We start from the raw sequence: 14,361 nt of genomic DNA, 5'->3' as shown, positions 1-14,361 counted from the left end.
TGGATGCTGCTGTGTGGGTCATGGATCCCACTGTGATGAGGTGTTGCGTAACAGCCCAAATGAGACACCAGATGGGGGATGTGCTGAGCTCCAAGTGTCAGCAGCAGCAAGTGAGCCCAGTGGGGCTCTCCAGCCAGGGATATGGGCAGTGGATGCAATAGCATTAGAGGCCAAGACCCAGGATCAGATGGGGCAAATTACACCCCAGTGGATGTCCTGGAGGAATGACAGCAAATACTTCTCCTTTAAAGTCTTTTTATCTTTGCAGGGAGATGGGACAAAAGAGATCCATAAAATTTGCATTTTAAATTGAAAGTGAGGACCTCCCTGTGGCCCCAGTGGGAATAGGGGCTTGTGTGCCCAGTTAAGTTTAATTACAGGGAAATGAACAAAGTTCCACACACTTGATGCTGTGCTATAAATAGTAAATATAACACAGTCACACATCTTTATGCAGCATCTCAGTTCATCATAATGAAAATAAAATAAGCAGCCACTGCAGAAAGGATTGCAGATCTGGAGATTAGCTGAAACACCCTTATTCGCCGCTAGCTACAGACAAGGGGACAGATTTACTAAAAGTTATCCAAAACGGCCAAACTAAGATCCACCAGAGCTGGAAGTACTTTTATTCCAGCGTGCTTTTCACTATGACAATCTGCAGACAAATGACTGCTTCGGTAATCTAGAATCTACAGAACGGCAACATTAACCAATCATTTTTAAATTGGAAAAAGATCATGAATCGGAATTTCATAGATAATTCCACCATCTTAACAAAACAAATGGACTTCCCCTTTCCACATTCACTAACTAAAAATTCTCATCTATAAGCAAGAATAAATTCTATAAATTCTCAATCCAAAGTACATAAAGCCATATACTATAGTCTATATTATTTTGTATGCATTTTTCCATTTATTTCATCATAGGGATCATATTTAATGGATACTTCATTTCTCATGTCAACTCACCCCTGTTAGAATGGATATTATCAAAAAGACAAAAAAAAATAACAAATATTGGCAAGGATTCAGAGAAAAGGGAACTCTTATACACTATTGTTGGGAATGCAGATTTGTGCAGTCATTATAGAAAACAATATGGAAGCTCCTCAAAAACCTAAAAATAAAACTACCATATGAGCTAGCAATCCTAAGTCTGTGTATATATCAAATGGAATTGAAATCAGTATGTCAAAGAGATATCTGCACTCGCGTTCATTATAGCACTCTTCACAATAGCCAAGATATGGAATTAGCCTACGTGTCCATCAATGGATGAACGAATAAAGAAAATATGGTGTGTGTAAAGAAAATATGGTGTGTATACATACACACACACACACACACACACACACACAATGGAATTTCATTCATCCATAAAACAGAATGAAATTATGTCATTTGCAGCAGCATGGATAGTATACTCTTGTAACTATTTCCTCCTGTTGAACATTTAGATGATTCAGAATCTTTTATAAAGGTTTCTGCCAATTCAGTGGACATGTATGGAAACAACCTGAGGGTTCAAATATACCCTGAGAACAAAAGGAACAAACACTGCCCAGAATTCAAAAGGCAAATATTGCTTTTAGATGTGAAGAATGGCTCTATCTGACTAATCCATTTTTAGGAGATGAAGTACAGTAACATGTTATTTGATGTAATAAACACAGCAGCCAGGTCATCAGAATGCAACTTCTATTTATGGATTGCCAAAGTATGTGATTCAACATTTTAGAAGTTTAAAATTTAGAAAAGAAAATCCTGAAAAGTTGTAAATGAGTCTTCATAAAAAGAAATACAACTTGATTTTTACCATCCTTTCCCCAATTTGAATTATGAAGTGCTTTATTGGTTCTGGAAATTAAGTATTGATTTTTAAAGCCATACTTAGACAATTTTGCTAAGGAAAGGAATCCGCAAATAGTTTGCTATGAGTATTCATTTAAAGACATCAGTACTTGATGTTTCTAACAGAGTATATTGCAATGCTTGAATCAATATTCAAAGGTAAATTATATTTAATTAAGTACATAAAAGCATATAATAGTTGAAAACCAAGATTCTAATGGATAGAAACAGCTAATTCTGATTTTCTATAAACTCATTGCAGAATTCTAAAGAAGACATATAAACAACACATTTTATCAATAGCAATTTTTACATAAAGTTTATTTCTTTAATGATTTTTTTCAACATTAAATGTTATCTTTATTTTAATGATACTCTTAGAAAATGTATAATGTATGGAATGGACAATAGATTTTCGTTTTATTTCCATTGATGTAATTAGTTACAGATCTTTATGTATTGCAGAATAGGTAGGAACAATAACAGAAGAAACTTTGATACGGGATGAATCTTTTCTTTGAATAGATTTAGAACAGATTTAGAATTATAGAAAAATTGGGAAGACAGTATAGTTTCCATATATTCCACATCTAGTTTCTCCTGTTGCTATTACATTATGTTATTATTACATTAGTATGGTGCATTTGTTAAAATTAATGAACTGATATTAATAAATTATTATTAGGTAAAGTCAATCTTTATTCAAGGTCCTTAGATGTTTTTTCTAATGTCAATTTTTAGTTCCAAGATCCTACTCAGGAAAACACATTGCATTTCATCATCGTGCTGAAATGTCATGTGCTATCTAAATGCAATGTGCATAGCCTCCTCTTGGCTGCAACAGTTGTCGGACTTTGCTTGCTTTTTATGACTTTGACTGTTTTGATGAATATTGCTCAGCTATTTTGTAAAATGACCTACTCTATTGGAATTTGTCTGATTTTTTTTACATGATTAGAATGGAGTTCTGGGCTTTGGGGAGGAAGACCAGATAGGTAAAGTCCCATTTGCACTACATATTATCAAGTGTGAATACTATCAATGTGACTTACTATTGGTGATGGTGACTTTGATTGCCTGGCTCTTCTGCTTGGGAGATTTACTTGTTATCCTTATTTATTTATTTAGTCATTTATCTATATCAGTATGGACTCAAGGGAGCACTTCCTTACTTCCTGCCACTACAAGATACTCCAGAATCAACTTGTATATCTCTTTCCCCAGTCCTAGACTCATCCATTTCTCCAAGGACCCCTGGGTAGCAGGAACACTCCTTGCTACAGGAGTGTCATTGTTTCTAGGACCTCTCAGATGACAAGGCTAGGAGATGTGTGTATACTAATGTGTGTCTGGGCTGAGTTTTAATCAATCATCAAACAAAATAGATGCTTTGCCTTAACATTGTACTCTTGGACTTGTTCAGTGTAACAAATAATGTGTTTTAATATTTTCTTTGCAATTTTAAAGGGAAATAGAAAGTTGTAATGAACTACCAGTCTCCAAATTGATAACTGATGGCAATAACAATTAATCATTGGATTTCTATTAAATAAAAACAAACATTCATAATTCTGGTATAAAAATCTGCATTGTTGAACTCCTTCTGAAACATTACTAAGTAGAAATTTTAAAGACTATTGATAGTCTGTTGTATGTTGTTTTATATTGTATTTTTGCTTGACCCGGTCAGGATAGCAGTAAACTTATAATTCATCAAAAGATGTAACATGGGCTAATCTTTCAAATTCAACTAATCTAGTCTACTAATGCACCAAATTATATATCAAATAATTCAAAGAGTTAAAGGGAAGTGTTTTCAAATTGTTGGATGGTGATTCTATGAGATTAATTTGTGGTCAATAGGAGTTTATTTATCTTTTAGCTAATACCATTGCTGCTTAATTTTAATTTGTAACTAATCTCACCTAGGAGGTCATAAATATATTAATATAGCATTATACAAAATTATATATTTTAAAAATCTCTAAATTTTTAGTAAGAACAAAAAGTAAAATATTGCCCAAATGACCTGGGGAAGTTGTTAGTCTAAAGATTTTTATTGTTTCAGTAGTTCACAAATAACTGAGATTGCAAAATCAAATATTTTACCTTTTTACTTTTTAAAAATTTTTCTTTCTGAGATTAACCATTTTCCGATTCATTTATTATTACAAATATGATAGTGTTGATGTAATAGGATTGTAACAGTTTTCCAATTTGACATAATAATTTGATCTCAGTAGTAAAGACAAGAAATTAATTAAGTTGATTTAGTTGGAATGCATGCCTTTTAACTTTTAATTTGAATGTTTTCATTTCTCCGTGAAAATTCATCACTGAAATAATCAGATAAGGATTTAAAAATAAATGAATAAGTTCAAATTTAAATATAGACTTTTAATTTACCACAAATTATATTACTGAAAAATATGTCTAATATAAATTTTCAATTTAAAACAATGTTAAAAAGCAAATCTATTTAAAAAAGAAGAAGAAAGAAACCAGGAAAATGCTCCCAGATCATATTTTAAACTAATAAAGTGATACACTATTAGAACATGTAATGGGATTTTAAGAATATTTTCTAAATCAAAGAGGAGAAATAGTATGAAACATCTAAGTGTACTCTGAAACCTTTATTAAAAAGTTCTGAGATAGAAAGTGACAGGCTCTGGGTTTGACTGAAGCAGCCACAGGGTGTGTGGCCATGTGGGTTTGGATGCATGTATTGAAATTTCAATGGATTTATTGGCGATGTTTCCTCCAGTATGTTCTGGAGAGCATGAGTGCAGTGAGACATTAATAGTTGTGATTCAAAATAATGGTCTTCTGATAAATAAAATGTGGGAGATACTACATTAAACAAAACAAATAGTTTTTTTTTTTTTTTGTTTGGGGAGTTTTTGCTGCAAAATTTCAAAGAGCCTTTGCTATACAAATGTGCTTCATGAATCTCCAAGCAAGAACATTTTCCCAAACTTACTTGATCAGACGGACAAATTGATGACTTTAGAACACAAAACTCCTACCCTGTTCATTAACAGAGGTATCTTCATCAAAGTCTACAATATGCCATGCATTTTATATGTAATATCATATATAATCTCACATTTCATCTTTGTAACAAACCATGAATTTGTTATTATTTTCTCTTCTGTAGATAACAAAACTGAGAATTAAAAAAAAATTAAATAATCTTTTCAGGGTCAGTCAATTTAAAATAAGCAGTTAGAAATATGAATCCCCTTCTACCTGGAGTCCTCCATTACTCTTTCGTCTATCTAAATAGCTTTAGAAAAATTTTAGGGACATAGATAATATTTTCTATGTTACGTGGATAATTATCAGTGAAACAACAAGAGTATTGAGAGGCTATGGGAACTTACCACCTTCATTATCTCCATCAATCCTTCCTCTAAACCATCCCAGTTAACTGTACACACTAGCTAAAAACAGTGTGTTTACTAGGCATAGGTGGCAAGGTTTTCCCTTCAGCTTGATAGCATTCTTTGAACCCTTCTTAAAGTGAAATTCTGGAGAGTCCACTTATAATAATTTTTCTCTTTGCTAATCATCTCAAATATAAATCACACTCACTTTAAGTTATTTAGTTACCCAGAATAACTAAGAGCAACAGTTTATTTCTCTTATATTTAACTTCAGTTTAGTATACATAGTTATATAAGTGCATACACAAGTCCATACATAACACAACATAATTTAATAGAAGGAACTCAAAACCTGAGATCAGGTTAGCTAGTTTCTGAATGAAAACCGGGTATCACAAACCTTACAGAAAAAGTAGCTACAGTTGAGGTCTATGTCGTATTAACATTAGGCCTGTAATATCAATCTTAAATAAGGAGGTGAATGATGCAGGTAAAATCGTAAGGCAAAAGATCTGCTCATTTGCAGAAATTTGTTAACATTAACCAGGCATTCCCTTTTTATCATACTATCAGATGCCTTCTCTCATATTTTTAAAGGGCCATTTGAAGTTTTCAAGTTCATGTTAGGAACAGCATGCTTTTGAAGGCACAGGTATCTCTCTTAGGGTGACTCTACCTCGGGCCAAACAGATCTTCCAAAACAAAGGCAACTCTCCTCTGACTTTCTGTCCCAGGTCTGGTAGCATGAACCCACTTTGTCTGTACTCTATGCATTTTGAAGCTTGAACCTATTCCAAGTTGACCATGCAATTGATACACTAAATCAACAGCAGAACATTAATTAAAAACTCTCTAAGCATAATATTTTAAAAAATGTTTAAAAGCATCTATATTGGAGGTCTAATGAAAAAGTTTAGTAGTAACATAGATTGTAAATCACCAAAATGTAAGCTTCAAGGGGGCAGATGTGTTTGTCCTCTTTATTCACTATTATATATGCTGCACCTAAAATTCTGTCTGGTTCTTGGTAGGAGAGTAAGAACTCAATGAATATTTGCTGAATGAAGAATGAATATTAAAATGATAAAAGAATTAAGTGCTTAAAAATAAAAATCATGAGTTTTTTACACTTAAGCAAAAATCAAATTGATTTCCCTGATCACCACCTAAGTGCACATTTGGGAATAACACTAATCGGGTGTCGGGCAGATGTGGGGGGGGGAGGGGATGAGTGTATACCTACATAATGAGTGCGATGCACACTGTCTGGGGATTGGACTTGCTTGAAGCTCTGACTTGGGGGGGTGGGGGGCAAGGGCAATATACATAACCTAAACTTTTGTACCCCCATAATATGCTGGAATAAAAAATAAAATAAAATAAAAATTAAAATAAATAAATAAATAATAAAAAATAAACAAATATAGCCATTATTGTAACTTTGGGGATCTTTGGGTTAAAATATTCAAAAATGGTGCTACAGCCAACATAATGATTGACATAAAATAATTTGGGGCCTCTCCTAAGGAAATAAAAGCATTTGAATAATTATGTTGTTACTATAACTTTCTAAACCATTCATATAAATTTTCACAAATGTTATACTTAATTACATAATAGTAATATATTTATTTAGTGGTTTGTTTGCACATTAAAAAAATCAGTGTTTTTGATTCTCCCTTGTAAAATAGGAAAGATAAATATCATTACTGCTAGTTCACAGATGAAGAGATATAGGCTCAAAAATGTTAAATGTCTCATAAAGGTATACCCCATCAAGTCTTAAGTCCTTGTTCAGGAAGAAAATGTGAATAATTAACAAATTTAAAAAAAATAACAACAACAATAGTGATAATGCAACTAATGTATCCAAATATTGTTCAAAATCTTTTCATATTCTACTCTTACCAATGACACTGGGAGGTTTTCCGTAATTTTAATCCAATTTCTTAGAAGCAAAAACAATGACCTGGTAAGACGAAATAACTCCCACTGAGAGATATATCTAGTAAATCATGGAGGTGGGACTCAAACCTATGCTTTCTGACACCAAAACATGTGTCAGAAAGCCTGGCTACCCACTACTCACCTTTTAATCCTATGGTTTTACCATGATTTCTATGATTGTGCATGTTGAACTGATGCACACAAATATACTACATAAATATATCTCTGTTTTTATCATAAATATGACATATTTACCCCAGAAATTGCATGTACACAGGGAATTGGTTTTGTTTTCCCATTGATGCTGGTGGCCCATTATCTACTAAATTACCTAGGTCCTACTCTAAACTATTAGTTATAAGTTGGCTACTCATTTGATTAAGGAGGATAGTTGTGATTGTGACGCTCACACTAATTGTGCGTGATAATTCACTTGTTGTTGACATACACTGGTATATACAGAGAGGCAGAAATGACCCAGGCAACCCCACAGAATTCCCAGTAACCAGCTGTCTTTCTCTTCTATGCAAGCTGCTAGGAAACTTCTCAAGTGCAGTAGTAATGTTTAGGGCACTACTGTCCTACAGATCTTTTATGTCTCTTAACCATTGCATAAGATTGCAAACTTTCCAACAGACATTCACAGTAGGTGCTCGAACCATGTGTATATACTTAATCAGTGACCTCTCAAATATTTAGTATGCATGAATTTTATTTTAAATTTTATACCTTTTCTCGACAGCTGAGGTTTAAGCAGACAGTCTGGTAGGAAAAATAGACCAGTAATTAATTCATTCAAGCATTTGAGTGCCCTCTCTCTATAAAGACAGAGTACTAAATGCCTGGTGGTTATGCTGTACTTTACTTCAGGATATTCTAAGTCACAGAAAAACCTGCAAGTTAATAATCAAGCACCTCTTTTTTTTGGTTGCTTGCTTGGTTGGATGGTTGGTGGTTTGTTGGAAAGGCAAAGAAGAGATAAGAGATGATTTTCTCATTTCTTCTCTCTCTCTCTCTCTCTCTCTCACACACACACACACACACACACACTTTTGCTTGGTCCCCAGCCCCTTTGATGTTTTGTACTCAGTGTTGGACTTGACTGACACAAGAAACTCCCTGTAGAGAGGCAGGTTTCCTCTGCGCTACAGCTGGTTTCCATGGTGCTGAATTGCCCATTTAAAAGTATGCGTGGCTCCTCAGGTGCATACAGGGCACCAGTGCCCGTGCCAACCACAGGTCATTCAAGGCCAGAAGGAATAAGACATTTGTACTGCACATAAACAACACCAGGCCATGCAATTTTATTTTATGCATTTTGGCTCCCATTTAGAAAAAAGAAATCTCATTATCTCGTGGCATATATTTTAAGGTCAGTTAATCATGTAGGTTGTTTTCACTTTGAAAACTACTTTTAAATGGATGATTTTGTGATTGCTTGGAGCTTGGATAAATACTCAGATCTGTGAACAAATATATCTTAAGGCATCCTTTTCCACTCCGTTCCTTGATTTCCTTTAGATTTGGGGCTGTAGGAAAGGAAAATGCTACCCTAAGTTAGTTGTACAGGCAGGAGGGAATGTTGGCTGGGATAGCCATTTCTAGCGTCCTTAGATTTGTTTTTTTCAAAGAATATACTATGCAAGCAAAACACCAATTAAGTTACTAAGCACTGGAAATTTGAACACACACTCATTTCTTATTTTGTATTATTCACAAGATTTTTTTTTTTTTTTTTTTTTTTTTACCAGGGCGAGTAGAGTTGATTGCATCCAAAAACCAGAATAGTAAGCCTAGAGCACATCTCAGATGAAGGATATTTTAGTTACGAGTAGTACTGAATTTTTTTAAAGTAATACTTTGGAAATGTTTCAGTAAAGAGTCTAAACTACCTAATAACATGCACATTATCATTATCTATAGTCTAGAAAAACATAAGTCTGTAGTAAAAGTTAGTATTGGGAATCTTTTCCTTCCTTGAAACATAGATCCCACATGTCTAGAGAAAATGCAAATGAAAATAGTAAATTTCTATTTTTTTTTAAATGAATATGTTCAGTGACAAAAACAAAACAGAACAAAACACTAGTTTCTTAATTTTTGTAAATGGGCTGGCTAATTGCAGGTGAGACCTAGCATAGTAATTGAGAAATTTCAGCTGCTCAAGAGCATCACTATGGGAGTGCCTTGCATGGTCCCTTGCATGGTCTGTCAGTTCCTGGAAAGGGTGTAAGTTAAAGTCCTCAGAGCTCAGGGCTTCACTCTTGCTGCTTTTAAGTGGGAGACGGGAGATGGGAGATGGGAGATGGGAGATGGGAGAAGCTGGAAACCCCGTGTGGTGTTGGGACTTCACCTGTGGCTTTCTCTGTGACTGTGTCTAAGAAGCACCAGAGGTTGGGGAAGAAGGTGGGTGAGTGAGACTAAGAGAACAGAACCTGAGTTAAGTTTGAAAGGAAATGAGGTGAAGAGCTTTGTCAACCCCCAAAGCCCAGAAATTCCTCTATGCCTCCACAGACCAAATCTTGATGGTGGGTGCTGGGCATTTAGGGCCATGAGTCCATGGCCCTTCCTTGCCTTTTGCACTCTTCAGGCTGCCCCACCTAGGATCCCCACATTTAGTCTTTAGTCTCTTTCTATTTCATCTGAGATCAGGGCTCAGAGTCTCCTAGGGAGTTCCCTGGACTGGGGACAGGATCATACTCGGTGGCAGGCAGGCTGTGCAAATTTGGGAGCAAGTGGGAAACTTAAGTGCTTGTTGATGTTGCTAACTGATCATCCTCCTCACTCTGTGAACCTTCAGCCAGAAATCAGAGCCGCACTCTGCCCCACTCTAGTGGAACCCTCCAGACTTTGCAGACTCTAAGTGGAAGAACCCAACTTAGGGGTGAAAAGTTGGAGACTCTGGGCTAGCAGGCTCTAGGATATTCCCACGTCCCTAGTGGTCCCGGTATTCTACTCAGTATCCCGGCATGCTTGCTGGTACTCAGAGCCCAGGTTGCGGGGCACCAGGGCTGCGGATCTGGACCGCCAGACGCTCACCCAGGCGTCTGGGAAAGATTATCTGCGCGCCCAACTCAAGTGGCTACAGCAGCGCGCGACTCCTCACCCAGAGTAGGGTGCCAGCCCCTGTGAACCTGAATCCCTGCACTTTTGCCCGCGTTTCCGGAGCACCAATTGAAAAACCCGCCGTCTGTACCTCCCGGGGAAGTCCGGGACCCGCCAGGAGGGAAGCAGTGACGCGCCTTTCCTTTTTTTGTAGAGCCTCCCATGCGCTCTGACCTCCACTATCCCCAGCTCCTGCCCCCTCGCCAGCGCACGTTGCCTCGCCCGGGACCCGCTGCGTTCGCGCTGGCCGCGAGGAGCGACCAAGTCCCCGGAGCCGGCAGCCTGGGGCGCTCCTCTGGGCTCACTCACCGATCCTGAGTACTTGCGGGGCGCTCTGGGGGAGGACGTAGCAGAGGAAATAGAGGAGTGTCCAGCTGGTGTCCCTGGTCCAGAGCCCAGGCTGGGCGACGAGTGTGCCGCGCTCCATCTTCCTAGCTTCTTAATTCATGCCGAGATACAGCCGCTGCCGCACGCCCACAAGATGCACCCCCCTTGGGCCAGGTCCCCACCTCATCCTCCCTGGATGCTCCGGGTCCGCACTCTGCACGCTGTCCCCAGAGCGAGATCGAGGAAACCCGCGTGGGAACGCGGAGCTGGCTGGCAAGGCTGAGCTCGCTCAGGGCTCCTCGCTTCTGTCGCTAGCCCATCACCGCTCCTCCTCCTCCTCCTCCATCGGCCGCAGACCGCGGAGGATCAGCGCGCTCCTGTTCTCAAAGCCCAGAGACCAGCCGAGGAAAGTTGCTGCCCCAATTTGCGGGAACGTCTCCCTCATTCGTCCTCTGGTCAGATGCAAAAGTAGGAGGCAGGTGGAGGATGCAGACAGAGGAGGGGAAACGGGGAAAGAAGGCGAACGGAAGAGAGAGGGTACTGGGTGAGTTGGTGCAGGGCTGTGATGAGCTCTAGCAGGTTAACTGGGATCCTGGGATCGGAGCCACGCTCTTGCTTCTCTCATCCTCGCTTTCCTCCTCCCCTCTCGGGCCCCACCCTTTATTTACTGCCCGCCCCAACCCCACTGATCAAGATACACACACACACACACACACACACACACACGCACGCACCCAGAGGCGCGCTCATTCTCCCTCTCCCTCAACTTTGCGCTCTGCTGCCGGAAAGTCGATTGAGTGTTGCATCCTCCAGGCAGATCAAATCTAAACTATTGGTCCGAGCAGAGGTAGGAGCCTCTGGTGTCTGCTCTCAGTGGCCAGAGGGACCTCCTAGGTCCCTGTGGTAATGTCCCTGTGCTCCTATTAGGGGTCCTAGAGACGTCCAACTATGGCTGGTCCTATCATTTAATGGAAAATTGTCTTTTTGAACACCGGTATTTCAGAGTCCATCAGAGCTCCCGTTTTAACTCTGATAAGGATGAAGAAGAAGAGAAGGGGGAGGAGAGGAAAGAGAAACCTTCAGGACTCTAAGATTGTATAGTGGCTTCTTTGCTATTTGGATTCGAGATAATTTCTTGTAAATTGCTTCTATTTACACGTGCAGAACTGGGAAAGAGGCAGCCTCCAGCGCCGCTGCTTTTCTTGATTTCTTTTGACTGTCACGTTTGAACACTGGAAGATAGGCTATTTTAACAATGTAGGTTTGGAGACTATTTCTTTACAGAAGGACAAGGACACTTCTCTGGGGAAATCAGTATTTGATCGTGTTGGTTTAATTTCCTTCGGGTTTTGTAGGGAATGTTCTATATAAACGTTTGCTAGTTCTGTGTGAACATATCACAGAGATTTTTTTTTTTCTAAGTATGGATTTTGGAACACTAATTGAAACTGAGTCAATCCATATGAAAAATAGGTCCACAGTTACATGGAGAATAGGAAACAATTGCAAAAGAAATCTAATATATCTTAAAATGCATTCATTCATTCATTCAACAAATAGCTACTGAGTATCTTGTATGTGGTGCCAAACACTCTATTTTTCACTGAAGGCCCAAGAGAGGCTAGAACCTCACTGCTGGAAGGTGGTCAGTTCACACATCAAGTAGCATGCCTCATTCTGGACACTTTGAGATGACAGTTGACAAAATAGAACGTATCTTCGGGTAAGAAGAGGGACTGATATGGATTTAGGAATGTATGTTATACATGGGAAGACTGAGGAAACCGAGAAGAATTAGGGGCATATACTGGTTATCTTCAGAAATTTGAAGAGATCTCATGTTAAAAGAAAGTAGTCTTACTCAGTGTTAGTTAAATGAGAAGAAATAAGAAAAATAAGAATGATGGATGGAAATTGTAGAAGAGTTTATAAATTTCACCTCATTTTGGGGAGCATTTCTAAAACCAGAGAGTGTCTAACGATGGCATGACCTGCTTCAGCAGAGTCAAACTCTCCATTCATTCATTTGCTCATTTATTAGATTTCATGCATATTTATTGGGCAACTATGATGTGTGAGGCATTGTGCCAAGCCCCGGGAGAAACAGCTGGGATACAGATATTGCTATCCTGAAACTTATAGGCTGTAAATAAGTATGACCATGGACATGAAGCAAAAGAGGAATCTAACCTCATTTAGGAGTTTGGAAAGAACTTGTTGAGGGAACGATGCTTCAAAACTCAAAGAATGGGTAGTTTATAAGTGACTGGTATTTCTTAAAGCAAGAATAAATGCAAAAACTGTTAGAGGGTTTATTTTTAAACCTGAAGATTTGTGTTGAGCATATCAAGTAGTCATTTTTTCTTGGTACATCCAGGGCCAATCTATAGTACAATTGCATGGATAGAATTTAAAAACCCAAGGTCTAGAATTAAGTCAGCTTTTGGACAAACTGTGTTTAAATTCTGGTTTTACCAATTTCTAGGGTTTAGCCTTGATGAAATTGCTTTATTTCTCTGTAGTAGGCTGCTGGTGCTTACTCACATCCAGTTCTCTCCTTCTCTGACACATGAAAGCCTGTACCTTTTCAGTTAGGTGGAATCATGTGACTATTTGCCAATGAAATGTGAGTGGAAGCTCACCACTTCCAAGTGAAAATGAAGGCAGTGAATAGATTCTACATGGTCCTGAAGGATTCTCTTTTCCTGCCAAAGTAATTCTGAGAGCCACAAGTACTAGAGGTCAAGAGGAAAGCAGCCTGGATCCCTGACGTACATTTTGCAAGGGAGTTGATCAGAATAGTTGTCAGACCAGCAACATACTGGTGACAAATCAGTCACAATTCAATTCTATGTTTTAATCCATGAGAATGTTGAGATGTTAGTTAGTGCAGCATCATCTACTCTTTACTGATAAACTCTCTATGACTTATTATCCTCATCTGTAAAATGAGAATAATAATACCACTCTAGGGCCATTGGAGGATTATATAAGCTACTGCATATCAAGTGTTTCCCAAAACTCTTGTTACTCAGTATATATAAGTTCATTTGTGGTAATTACTTTTCTGGTTAAAATCCATGCATACATTTGTGGTTGTAATATGCCCCAGATTGCAGATATTAAAATATTTTGTTTGTTGGGAAAGGAGTCAACAATATTGTTCCAATTAATAGTACACTAATCGTAATTGGTCCAAAGCAATTTAAGCAAATTTGGTTACTTTCTAACTGTGTTACCTTTGGACTATGATTAAACAGTTCATTTTGGTAGTTAGAGATATTAGAGAGCTTTCCATATCCTAGAGCATGTTTCTTAAAGAATAAATGACACACTTAAGTTATTTTTCTGTATCATCTGTAAAATTCTATAAAGCTTAAAATGGAAATTTATTTCCTTGTTAAAATGCTTCCCTCCATTGCTCATGTATACAGGCTCATGGTGTTGAGTTACTCATGAGTGATCTGCAGCTGCTGTTAATTTGTGCTGTGCTTTTTAGAAGGACCATATTTTGTGCATGTATGCATCCAGGTTTTTTTTTTTTTTTGACCAAAATGATTCTGGTAATCACTCTTGATTCACAATTTTTCATTGTGCCCTCTTAAGAATAAAAATGTCCAACTGAATGCATGCTGTCTTTTTCCCATTCCTCAAATCTTAAGCTTAAGTTGATATACTGTGGTTAATAATAAATCAGTACAATAGTGTGCAGCGTTGTGCTTTCTATGAGAGCTGGT

At 37.9% G+C, this 14,361-nt stretch overlaps 1 protein-coding gene across 10 annotated transcripts in view; it reads right to left on the bottom strand.

Moving 5' to 3' along the window:
- Positions 1–11,210, bottom strand: part of GRIK1 (glutamate ionotropic receptor kainate type subunit 1) — a 376,197-nt gene extending 364,987 nt beyond the window's left edge. For 9 of the 10 annotated variants that reach the window (XM_069472388.1, XM_069472390.1, XM_069472389.1 and 6 more), the window contains exon 1: positions 10,607–11,210. In XM_069472388.1, coding sequence (XP_069328489.1) covers positions 10,607–10,724 — 118 coding nt within the window. In that variant the 5' untranslated portion in view covers positions 10,725–11,210. The remainder of the gene's footprint in view (positions 1–10,606) is intronic. The other variant, XM_069472394.1, reaches the window with a different exon arrangement.
- Positions 11,211–14,361: the final 3,151 nt, after the last annotated feature.

This window comes from Eulemur rufifrons, chromosome 7 (genome assembly GCF_041146395.1).
Source record: "Eulemur rufifrons isolate Redbay chromosome 7, OSU_ERuf_1, whole genome shotgun sequence".
Classification (NCBI taxonomy): domain Eukaryota; kingdom Metazoa; phylum Chordata; class Mammalia; order Primates; family Lemuridae; genus Eulemur; species Eulemur rufifrons.
This window is presented reverse-complemented; position numbering and strand designations above follow the sequence as displayed.